This window comes from Sceloporus occidentalis, unplaced genomic scaffold (genome assembly GCF_023333645.1).
Source record: "Sceloporus occidentalis isolate IW3139 unplaced genomic scaffold, rSceOcc1.0.p SCAF_4, whole genome shotgun sequence".
NCBI lineage: Eukaryota > Metazoa > Chordata > Lepidosauria > Squamata > Phrynosomatidae > Sceloporus > Sceloporus occidentalis.
In genome coordinates, this window is record NW_028316984.1 from 96426557 (window position 1) to 96439386 (window position 12830).

The 12830-nt window shown below is 41.0% G+C and overlaps 1 protein-coding gene across 1 annotated transcript; it reads right to left on the reverse strand.

Moving 5' to 3' along the window:
- Window positions 1-897: 897 nt before the first annotated feature.
- On the reverse strand, window positions 898-8547 carry INS (insulin). Its single transcript, XM_089523442.1, has 3 exons — window positions 8423-8547; window positions 5209-5412; window positions 898-1034 (listed from the first exon to the last, which is right to left on the reverse strand). The coding sequence occupies exons 2-3, from the start codon at window positions 5393-5395 to the stop codon at window positions 898-900; spliced, it is 324 nt and encodes a 107-aa protein (XP_089379568.1). The 5' UTR covers window positions 5396-5412; window positions 8423-8547.
- Window positions 8548-12830: the final 4283 nt, after the last annotated feature.

Sequence of the window (12830 nt, forward strand, 5' to 3'; positions counted from 1 at the left end):
CTTGAGCATAAAGGGACAGGCACATCTGATCCTTGGCATATTTCTTTTGGGATTTCACCAATCACCCTTCCCTGTTATATGGAGTTGGCCTGTCTTCTGAATAATTCCAGGCATGGCCATGTCTATAGACAGCTGGTAGCTGAGGGGGCTGAAGTGGAAATTTTAGCCTTAGATTTGGGGTGGGGAATTTTTATTTTTATTTTTGCCTTTTCCATGGAAAAATCTGACATTATTCCCAAAAGAATGTTAATGCAGGTACTGCCACAACTTTATTTGAGTGAGTTGGTGTGTTTGGCCATTGGGGTGGATCCAATTATGGAAGTGGGTAGGCTTATCCATTCCAAATATTGGAGTCCTTGAGGAGCCTTGGAGAGGTTTAAGGGCATTGGCCCAGCTCAGGAGCTCTCTAAAAGAAAGACTCATTTCCAAACGGCAGGCAAGGGGTATCACCCAGCAGTTCACATTGCAGTGTAACCCATCTTCTTAGCCATTCTCATCGTTTCCCCAACAGGTGGGCTGAGTGGGTCAGTGGTTGATATATGGGTCAACTGATTAATGGGATGCCATTCCCAATCAGGGCCAAAATTGCACAGGAACTATACTCAATAAACTTGTGGCCTTTTCTTTCCTAGAAGTATGTAATTTCTTTGCTTTGCCCTTCTCTACCCCATGACTCTCCCCTCACTCTTAGGGACACAAACAGATATAGTGCTCATAAAGGGAAACATTTACCGCAGGAAACCTTTTGCATGTTCTCTCCCTCCATATTCATGTATACAATCACTCCAGAATCAAGTCAAGTAGATACACAAGTAGATTTTTATTTGGCTACTTTGAAGGTGCAATAGCAAAGTGCTTTCTTCTCCATTCACTCCTGCATAGATCCATTTTCCTCTTCTAGTTGCAGTAGTTCTCCAGCTCATAGAGGGAGCAGGTATTTTCACAGCATTGCTGCACAATTCCTCTTTTCATCTTCTGAAATTCCTGTGGTTGGAATGGCAGTGTTTCTACCTCATTCTGTAAAGGCCCGTTCACTACCATAGAAATAGAAGACACCAAATTAATGCATCTTTGAAAGTGGTTTTAGTAGAGGTGGATATTAGTTTGGTAAAAGTAATATTTTGGGCTACAACTTCCAGAATTCCCTATCCAGCATTTCCATGGAGGATTCTGGGAGTTGCCACTCTAAATCCATGTAGTCATCATAAAATAGCAGGTGACTTGAAGTTACATATAGACCACTGTGGTAGTATTAAAGCAAACAAAAACACAATAAGTGAAGGAAAAAGATCTGCTTTGGCACACAGTGCTGTAATTTTGGGTGCTGTTTTGATAAGCCTCCCTGCCCTATTGTGGAAACATAGTCAGGTGGGAAATTAGACTATTTTTCTCGTTTTCTTTGCTATTTCATGGTTGCACATATAAAGCATCTACTGAATGTAGAACATTAATTCTTGTGAGTATAGGTTGATAGATACCAGGTGACTAGAATCTGATGACTTTATGTATAGCACTGTTGAATTCTGAGATGTTTGAATCCAGGAGTGGGAAAAGAGAAGCCCTTGACTCCTTTGGCTTTTTTTTTTTTTACTCCTTTGAACTGCTCTTTTCCAACCCCCCCCCCCCCGCCCCCAAAAGGTGAATTGCCTTTTCTGGAATACTCCAAGACTAGTAATTCCATTTTGAAATACATTGCAGCCTTCTTCTGCATTGTTTCAAACCAAAAGTACCAATTTTTCAAACCAGACAAAACCAGCAAAGGCTTCTAGTTGGTTTTAATTTTTAACTGTCCATGTGATCTCTGTATGGTCAGCAGAAGAAAACTGACCCCCCAGCCCTGCTTTAAATAGAGATGTTTTGCATCTTTTACATTCAAAACATATATTGTATCACTGAACATATCCCACCTCCCCCCAGAAGTTAAGAATGGAAAACTTGAGTTACAGCAGGGGTGGGCATATGGGTATTATGCCATATGATTGTGGCATAAAGGAAAGGGTTCTGTTCAAAACAAAGGGGTTAGCATGGAGCAACAAAGTATGCTAGTTCATCAAATAACACATCTAGTTAATTTCCTGACCACTGATAAAGCACCAGTGTGGGTTCTTTTTGCTTCATAGTGGCGGCGTGCCGTTTAGGGGCTGCACCGTCCCTGAGGAGCAAAAATGGGCGCCGGCAGACTGTCATTTCTTGGCAGTCTGTCCCGCCCCCAAGTTTCATACTCTTGGCTTCCAGGGGGAATTCTGGTTTGATCTGTTCAAGGACCCATTGGTTTATCTTTTAGGCTGTCTAAAGTATCCTCAGCACTCTTCTCCAGCACCACATCTCAAATGAATTGATTTTTTCCCCTATCCACTTTTTTCACTGTCCAGCTCTCATATGCATACATGGTGATGGGGAATACTATGGCTTGGACAATTCCAACTTTAGTACTCAGTTGTGTGTCTTTACTCTTCGGGATCTCATCTAGATATTTCACAGCTGCACTCTCATTCATAGTCTTCTTATTTCTTGGCTTCAGTCGCCATTCTGATTGATGTTTGATCCTAGGTATAGGAACTTATTAACTAGTTCGATTTCTTCATTGTCTAGGTTAAATTTGTGTATTTCTGCCACAGTTATTATTTTTGTTTTCTTTATGTTCAGCATTACACCTGTCTTTGCACTCTCATCTTTGACCTTCTTTGTAATTGTTCCAAGGCCCAGTACAGACTAGTGTGAAGCACCGGCCTGGGGCCAATTTTAGGGCTCAGGAGACCGGAGCGTCCGCATGTTCCCGAGCCCTACCACACCATAATGGCTCACCTCTATCCACACAGGGGCTGCCATGATGATGTATGTGCGATGCAGCGTCCAAATGGTGCTGTGCCATGCGGACATCATCAGTGTGTGCAAGGGCACCAATGGCACTGCGCATGCGCCCTAAGAAGAACTTGCCAGGAACGGGTTCTTTTTAGAGCTCCCAGAGGCTGCATCATTTGGTTGCTGTGGCCTCCATGTGGTGCAGAAAGCAGCGGTGTCTCGGTGCTCCTTTCTCCCCATTTGTATCCCCCCTAAGTTTGTGATGTTTTCTGCTAGTAATATAGTGTCATCCGCATATCTAGAATTGTTGATGCTCCTTCCTCCTATCTTCACTCTTTCTTCCTCTGAGTCTAAACATGCTATTAATTGAGATAAACACAGACTGCATCAGAGAACCTACCTTTATTCACCATATTTTGAAAGAGAAAATGTTGTATAGACTTTTCCCCTGCTGAAAACTTTGCCCTCATTTGTAGTGAGACTTGCCTGGTGGAATGTGACATCAGGCTTTCTAGCTGCCTAATGAAACTTTTTGCCTTGTTGAAGATGGTTAAGTTAAGTTTTGTACATCACATTTGCTACATGGCATTGTACACTGATATTTGCTGCATCTTCAGTATCAGACATGGTTCAAAGGCAGGGTGTTTTTGGATCTTTCAACAGAACATTCAAAAGTGTAAAGATGTCACTTGTAAGCTAAACTAAAATGATTTCCTCCCTGGGTCAGTAGAACATTTATATAGTAAGTGATGGCTAGAGATGGAAATACTATTTATAATTATTTTTGCCATGTTTGGGGAGACCAGAGAGTTTTGTGCTATTTACCCCTGGTATATGATGTTCTAAAGTGTTGTACAGGAATTACATTGGGACCTCTGGAACTGTGAGCTCTGATTTCAAGTGACTGCAAATAATAAGATAATTAAATGTCACTGATGTGAATATACTCAATTCAGTTTGTCCATGTTCAAGTCACCACCATTTAATATTATGGGATGCAGTGAACCATGTTTTATCCTATCTGCAGAAGACCCTGGAATAGATCCGAAGGGCCTACTGTATTCTGCAGAGAAAAACATGTGGATGTTTTTTCTGTGCTGAAAAACAGTTTTTTCACTTTTTACAAAAGTGTATTTCTCTGCAGAATAATTCCTCTGCCATACTTCGCAGTGTTCGAATAAAAGGAGAATACTACACATAAATATTCATTTTCTCTCATAGGCATATATACACTATAATTACTCCGATTAATATCCATTCTTACATGCAAGGATGTAATAGTTGAAGATTCACATCCCAGGTACAGGAACTCTTTAACTATTTCACTTTCTTCATTACTGAAAGCCATTCAGTAACTGATTCAATGATCTTCCTATTGCAGTTGAATTTATGTCCATATTTTAAGTTGGATAACTAATCATGTTATTTCCAAGTGGACATTGATAAGAACCCTGCCACCAGAAGCAAGGCCACTCCCAGATATGGCTTACAACATTTTGTTGCCTGGGGTACAGGACAAGAAGGTGCTTCCTCCCAGTTCCACATGCAGAAACTAGATAAATTATACTTCAATGTCCTCTGTCACATGTGAGACAACAAGTTTATGTAGGAAGCCAAGCACAGGGTGTGTGATATACATCTCTATCTTCCAACAGGCAGGGAATAACAAGGGTGCAGCTATTGGGATGCAAAATGAGTACATTGCCCCCTCCCCATTAATAATCCTACACCTCACACCATGTTTCAGTTCTCAAATTCTAGTATTGCAGAGACGAAGACATTGAACATTGTCCACACCTAGAACTCTTACATCTGCTGTGTTTGCATTCTCTTCATAACTCTCCCTGCCTTTTCTCCCTTTGGATGCCTAAACTCTATTTCTAAATGCTCAAGTGAAGTGTTAAACTGCTGAAATGCAAGAAATTTGGGCACTGATGGAAATTTTCATTTAAAGATGCAAAATTCTTATTTGAGTGCAATGTCCTCATTTCCCCACACCTCAAAGCTACACACTTGCTGAGGGATCAGTTGGCCACTTTTCATCTTTTTTCAGATAAATATATATCCCATGGACATTCCACTCATTTCAAACTGTCATTTTTACATGTGAAATAATCATGAATTAGGAAACAGAAGTAGGCAAAGGAGAAATTTAATTTTCAAATGTTCTCAAGTGTTATTTGAAGAACATCTTGGTACTCCTTACCTTATTTTGGAGGTACTATGGTACTTACCATCATGTTAAAATAGTTTCCTTGGGGAGGAAGCCCATTATTTTCTGTCCCATTGTTTATATAAATACTGGAATCAACCCCCTCCCCAACAAGATTCTCTACCTCTAAACATATGAGGTCAGTGCAGAAGTGATAGAGTGGAACTGTGTTATTTAAGAAGTCAGAAAATTACCTAGGGGCTGTTCGATGTTCCGTCGTGTTTTGGGAGAATAGTAGAAGCCTCGTTCTCCACATACCAGGTAGAGGGCCTCCACTAGATGAGAGCCACATAGATGCTGATTGGGAATAGCACGACTAATGGTAGGAGCTGAAACAGCAATCAAAACAAGGAGAGGCAGAGAACTGATCCAGAGAGTCATGCTGATATATATGAGACCTTCAAAGAGATGGTGGAATAGAGAAAGGGGATGTTACAAAGGAGAGGCAGCAGCTAGACATATTTGAATATTAAAAATATCTTAAGGTTGAACTATCCCAGGTCTTATCTTTTTTTTTCTCCTTAATAAATCAAACACTTAATGATAAAACACTAGTGGCAACTAGATTCTGATCTTGTTTAGCACATTGGAGACAACTCCCCATGCCATTTTTCAAAACTGCTACACATAAACATATATACAACATTTTGCATATACACTTCAATGCAATGCTTGGCATATACATGGCTCCAACTGTACACGTGGCAGAAACCTGAGGTTTTCATAGCCTACCACTGTATGGCTTATGAATTGTTGAAAACAAAACATACATTTACTGCCACCCAGATATCAAAGGATCCTTATTTGTTATTGAAATGCTACAGTGTTGGGATGCCACTTTTCAGCTCAGTGCAGCCTTGGACAAGCTGCATCAGCACATTGCTAGAAAACCTGAAGTGATGTTATATCATTTCTTATTCTTATTTGGGCTGATTCAGTTACATTTTCTCACAATTTGAGTTGGTAAGAAAGGAGTAAAAGACTCCAACTCCCATGTTTGGGGTTGGTTTTAAAGTGTTTGGAATCATCCACTGGTTTTAGGGCTTTGTGGAGGGCCCTGTGGATTAGGGCATGCAACATATGGGCCTGGGATCACATGCAGCTTCAGGGCCATACATTTCCCACCCCTGCAATATATGGACAGATAAGTGAGACATCTACAAATCATTATGGATAGTGTATAAACACATAATCCAAGATCTTACATGGCTATGCATAGTGTAAGGGTTCAGCATGTGGAACTCTTTTACATCTTTCCTATCACCAACCCAAGAACTCATCATGTCCCTACAATACACCCATCCGACCAACCATTCCAGGGCTGGTGTAGAACAGTTGTTGCTGTGTGCCTTCAGGTTGCTTCCAGTTTATGGTGATCCTATCACAGGGTTTTCTTGGCATGATTTGTTCAGGGGGATTGATGTTGCCACCCTTTGAGGCTGAATGTGTGTGATTTGCCTAAGGTCACCCAGTGAGTTTCTATGGCCAAATGGGAATTTGAACCCTGGTCTCCAGAATCATAGTCCAATGCCTAAAGTAGTACACCACATTGTCTCTGTTTGGTGGAGAGAAGTGGGGATTGGGAAAGCATCTGGTTATGTTCTCATATGCAGAAACAGACCAACCACATCTTCCACCAAGATCCTTTAGAGTCATCCAGCGATCTCAGCAGAGGATGTTGGTGGCATAACAGATATGCTTTACACCCAGTGCAGATCATTTTTTAAACATGCCCCCAATAAAATGGTGGAGGAAGTATTTTTTAAAAATGATGCCTCTGTCCCTGTTGCCAACAGCATTCATCTCCTTGGCGGGAGGTGGGGGTAGGGGGCTTCATTGTCCCAAAGAGAGGAGTAGGAGCAGTGGGGGTGGTGATGGCGGGCAGAGTCCTCCACTTTACCAGCACCACTGCCATCCGTTTCCTCAGAAGGTTTCAGGACAAGCAGCAGCAGCAGCAGAGGGGTAGAGGACTGAGTCCTCCATGTTCCCACCACTGCTGTCAGCCATGTCTTCAGGGGGCTGAAGGAGTTGAGCAGAAGTGTTGGGGGGGGGGGGAATAAGGACTCAGGTCTCTGTGTTCCCATAACCACCAACACTCATTTCCTGAAAGGCCACCCTCTATCACTCAATGGAATCCATACCCGCTGTACCTCTTAGTGTCACCCTGGATGTCATTTGTCTGCAGCTGGCTATGGGGACAGATGCTTCACTGATCTCCTTTGCTCTCCACTATCAATGGAAAGGCTACTGGAGCAACATGGTGAGTCCTGGAGGTGTGCCACTTTGGTCATTGTGGGGGAAGGAAGGGAATACCAACTTCCACAACAACTTAAAAATGCATACACAAGTGTAGGGTTGAATTATGCATTAACACAGTGTTCCCTAACTCTGGTCTGCCAGATGTTTTGGACTTCAGCTCCCAGAAGCTCCACCCAACTTGGTCAGTAGTCAGGAGTTCTGGAAGCTGAAGTCCAAAACACCTGGAGGGTCAATGTTTGGGAATCACTGCAATAACAGAATACCAGACTCGGCTATGAAACTTAGCTTGTTAGGCTGTTCTGCTTTTCTAAGGACTCCCATTGGCAGCTAAGGGCAGAGATGTTCTGTGAGGACATAGAGTTCTCCCTTTCCTTCTCTGTAACCAATGGCAGAAGAGAGGAACCTTGTACATGTGTACCAACATGTTATGCCATTTGGCAGCCAACAGTTAACTATGTATTTTGAAAAACCTGGCTGTCTCCAAAGGTTACTCATAATTGCTATAACTGCTGCTTCTTTCAAAAATCTTTGAGGTGTTTCTTTGCCTCCTCCAGGCTTAGGATAAACTGACGGTCATCTCGGAAATTTTAACAAGTTGTGTGGTGAGATAACTGGGGTTCTGTTTGGTGATTCTACTTTGGAATATGTGGATCCAGCCTGAAAAGGATACCCAACAGCACTCCATCAACGTAACGCTTCAGCAGGGCTTCGATTTTTGACTTCTGAAGTTTAAATCCAACCCAAGCACAAAACACTAGTTTTATAAAGTAACATATCTGGTGTTGCATTTTTGAAGTAACCAGTAATCACTATTCATTACTTCTATATTAATTTACTACTTCTTGTTAGTTCTTATTTTTAGTTTAATTATTTTTAAAAAAAACATGAAAAATGGCCTAATTCACCCAATAGCATCCCAAGCATTGCTTTTGAAATAATGAATAAGTGTTACTTGTTACATAGAAAGTAACAATGTTGTCAAACATTATGTTATTTTACAAAAAGACCACTGTTGTGCCCTCCTTAACTTCAAAAAGTAACATATTAGAAGTAACACTTTGACTTGGTAATACATTACTTGCACATTCTGCACCCAACTCTGTCTTCAACACTGCATAAAGTAAGAAATACTGGAGAAATCATACTTACCTGACCAAGATAATGGTGAGGAAAGGTTTGATGTTTGGAGAGAGATGAAAAGGAATGAGTGACTTCCGCCTCTTCACCTTTTCATATTTATAACCCTCTGAGTGATCCCAGTGACATAAGATTTGGTCAGAGCCCTACCTTTGTCCAGGCCCAAATTTCTGCTGGCTGAGCATATTAAGTCTTCCAGTTTTAACTGTAGGGGAAAATAGATGCAACACTTTGCAGTTTCCATCTCATTACATTAGCAATCTGTATTTGCTTCACAGAAACCCTCCCTTGAGTCACTGTGACCCTTTTAGCTGGAGGGATAATGGGGTTATTAAAGCACCATGATTACACTAATGCTGGGCAATAGTCAATGTTGCGATTGGGATGGCCATCAAGATGTTACTCCTAGCAGCTGTTTCTGAAGAGCAGAATTAAGGGAAAATAAACATGTTAACATGTTAAGTTAATTTCACTCCTGCTGGGTAACTGGTGATGGAAGAAAGCTGTTGACAAGACACTGCTGTACCCAGGTGTTAAATAGGAAAGAAAACACTTCATTAAAGCAAAGGATAACTGAGGCCACATTTCCTGCCTATGTGAAGCAAAAAGAACCAGCTTTGGAGATCTAAGGCCCCATACAGACAGGCCAAAATAAAGCTGCTTCGGGTCACTTTGGAGGTATGCTGTTTAAATGATGCATGCATCCTAAGAGGCCAGAAGCCACACCAAAGCCACAATCCAGTCCTAAGGATTGGAGTGCAGCTTTGGCGCAGCTTCCAGACTCTTAGGATACATGCATCATTTAAACAGTATACCTCCAAAGGGACCCAAAGCAGCTTTATTTTGGCCTGTCTATATGGGGCCTAAGATATATAAGATATCCTCATATAAGCAAAACAATATTGCCTCTGATCCTGGAAGTTGCCATAATGTAAAACTATGTTACTGCTTCGTTTCATGTAGCACACAAGAAAAAATAATTTATGTACTTATTTATAGGGATTATGAACACCCACTCATGGTCCAAATAGTATGCAAAGTTATGAATAAAAACAACAAGGAGTCCTGTGACACTTTAAAGATATCACGTGTTTTATTTGGCCTAAGCTTTCATGGATCCCAGTCAAGTCCTGTTGAATGCATCTGAATCATAGAAGTGCATCTGATGCTACCTGTCTATAAATTATCCAGGGGCTGAAACAACTCCCTAAGATGTGGTGGTCTTGAATACAAAATAGGAGTGTACAAAATTATGCATGGAGATTGTTATTTCTCCTTCTCTCATAAAATGAGAACCCAGGGTCATTCACTAAAGTTGAATGATGAGAGATTCAGAACAGATAAAAGGAACCATTTCTTCACACAATACATAGCAAAACTGTACAGTTCAGAACCACAATGTATAGTTTGTCTGTCAACGTGTGGCCCTTCATCACTACACAGTTATAATGCTACAATTCCACTTTAACTGCCATGAGAATATCGTATGAAATACTGGGTTTGTAGATAAGGGAAAAGCACTTAGAAATTTCAGCCAGAGAATAGTCTCACAATAGCCTTGCCAGACAATACAATCCAGGACTCAATGAAGTCATGGCAGCCACAATGTGATCAAGGTACTATAACTCAAGGTACTATAATTGTCAAGTGCAAAGAGACCCCAGGGCAACTTTAAAAGGAGTCATATTAAGGGAGTAGGTTATCCATGTTTACCAGTCATAACAGTTATATGTGGACTCCCTTAATACTGGTCACAAGGGAACAAAAGTAGGAATGGCTTTTGCTTTCTTGTCCTGCTTGTGATTTCTCATAGGAGCTCATATATGCCAATGTGAGGGACAAGATGGTGCTGGAGTAAGATAGGCCTTTGATCTGATCCAGCAAGTCACTGCTTCTCTTCTTACGCTCTCAAGTACCAGAGAAGTGGCAGGGCTTTCTTCCACATTTTTAATTTGGATATTTAATGTCTTTTTTTCTTTCTTTTAAAGAAATAAAACAGAAAAAATAGAAGGAAGGAAGGCAGGCGGGCAGGCAGGCATAGGATATGAACAAGGTCTAGACACATACATTGGTTGAGGCTGACCAAGTAATTTCCAAAAAATTCCTTCCTTGAACTTTCTTGAGACCAGGCTTCAAATGCCCACCCAGCCTTAGAAACCCATTGGGTGGAATTGGGAAAGTCACACTCTCTCAGTCTCAGAGGAATGGAAAGGCAAACCCCCCTCTGAACAAATCTTGCCAAGAAAACTGCATGATAGGTTCACCTTAGGGTCTCCAGAAGTTGGAAATGGTTTGAAGGTACAAAGGAAAAACAGCAACCCTACATTTAGCACATAATCCTATATACATTTACATTTGAATGCAACTTGGTGTTGTTAGTAGGACTTTGACATCAACATGTATAGGATTGTATTGGTAGGGTTGCAAGCTGTCGGCCAAGACAGCAAAGATGGCAGGGGAAAGCTGTTGCAAGGGACGATGTAAGATAGCCAAAGCAGCCGATGGGGGAAACTGCAGAGCTTTAGAGGGCTGCATCCTACCTCAATGTTTTTAAAACAGGGGAGGGAATTGTGTGGGCCTCCAGCTGCATCTCCCAGCAGCCCTAGCTAAAAGAGGTAGTGGTAAGTAATGCTGGGATCTGCAGTTCAAAAACAGTTCGAGGACCACATAATCCCCACTCCTGTTTTAAAGAGTCACAGTTTTTTTTAAAGGGCAGGATTTATGGCTTAACAATTAGCAGTGTGCTCATGTTGCATGTTGCATGAAGATCTCAAACTATTATTTACCTTTCCATTTCCTTGGTACTGGTCAGGTTGAAAACAATGAGAACAGCAACAATAGTAACAACAACAACATCTTAAAGCAATAAAAATTTACAGTAATTCATGAAAAGTGATACAAGGAATGTTGTTAACATTCGAAGTTCTAAAGTTGTTTTAGTCTGACAAAAGTAGAACAAAGTTGCAAAATTTAGTTTATTTTCTGGCTTACTCAACAAGTTCCCTGGCCCTACTCTAGGACTCACTTTCTGGACCCAACATAGCAACAAAGCCCTGAACTATTTGGTTGCAGGGTAGCAATCTTATTTTTACAATTGTTTCCAAAACACATGGTCATGAAAGAGAGCTTGAAATTTTGAACATAATATAAACCATCAGTTCAGTTGTTTTGACCATAAGCTATTACAATCTCCAAATACAAAAAGGAATAAAAATCAAAGTACATTTATAATGAGCTTCCCTCAAAGAAGAAAACTATATGGGTTTAAATGTTTTGTCAACATCACTTACGTCACCACCAAACACAAAATTAGACTCCCCTCTTCACTCCTTCTGGCTAACCAGATTTTTCTGTTGAAATTTGTAATGGGCATGGCTCTATGGGCAGTCTTTGTGTGATAATATCAGTAGAACAAACTACTTCAGAGACATTTCCCTTAGGGTCTGTTTACAGGATCCAAGGTTGCCAAGTAAGGAGTTATGAAGGGTTCCTTGTTTTGGGGTTATTGCTTCCAGTCAATAACAACAAGGTGACCTCTAATTAGTCATCGAGGAATAATAATCACTCCACTGGCTGCCTATTAGTTTCCAGGCACAGTACAAGGTGTTGGTCATTACCTCTAAAGCCCTCCATGGCTTGGGCCCAACCTATTTAAGGGACTGCCTCCTTCTGTACAATCCACCCCATACCCTCAGATCCTCTGGGAGGAATTTGTTGCAGTCCACAAAGACCAGATTGACTGCGACCTCCCAGAGGGCTTTTTCTGAGATCACTCCCACTTTATGGAATGGCCTGCTGGACGAGCTCCGTCAAATTGCCAACCTAGAGAGCATCAAGAAAGCTGCCAAGACGGATCTCTTCCGGCAGGCCTTCTTGGAATAGAACCCGGCCACGTAAAGATCCCCCCACAGACATATACAAGTGAAGACACTACCCACCGTTATTCTGTTATTGTATTATTGTATTTAGATTTTATTGTCTATAATTTTAATGGATAGAATTGTTTAATCCTTTTTAAGGCGGGGTGGAAATTGTATATATTGTTGTATTTTTTAAAGGTTGTACGCCACTTTGATTGTGGTAACAAAAAGCGGGATATAAATTAAAGTTTTATTTATTATTTATTTTATTTATAACTAGATTACTATCAGTTTTAGTTAATTCTACCTCCTTCATCTCCCAAGTGAAAGAAGTAGAACTGGAGCAGAGAAAATGTGGAAAAGATATCTCTGGAACACATTTGCCAGAATACATGGTGGGTGAAGACATTCTCACACATGCCAGGAGAGGTTTTTTTTCCAGTCAGTCCTCATTCCTTCCTTGCTGTTGTATCTGAGATCTTCCAAAAGAGGGAGGATAGGGAACCTGTGGTCCTCCAGACATTTGGGATTACAACGGCCATAGTTCTTGTACATGCTGA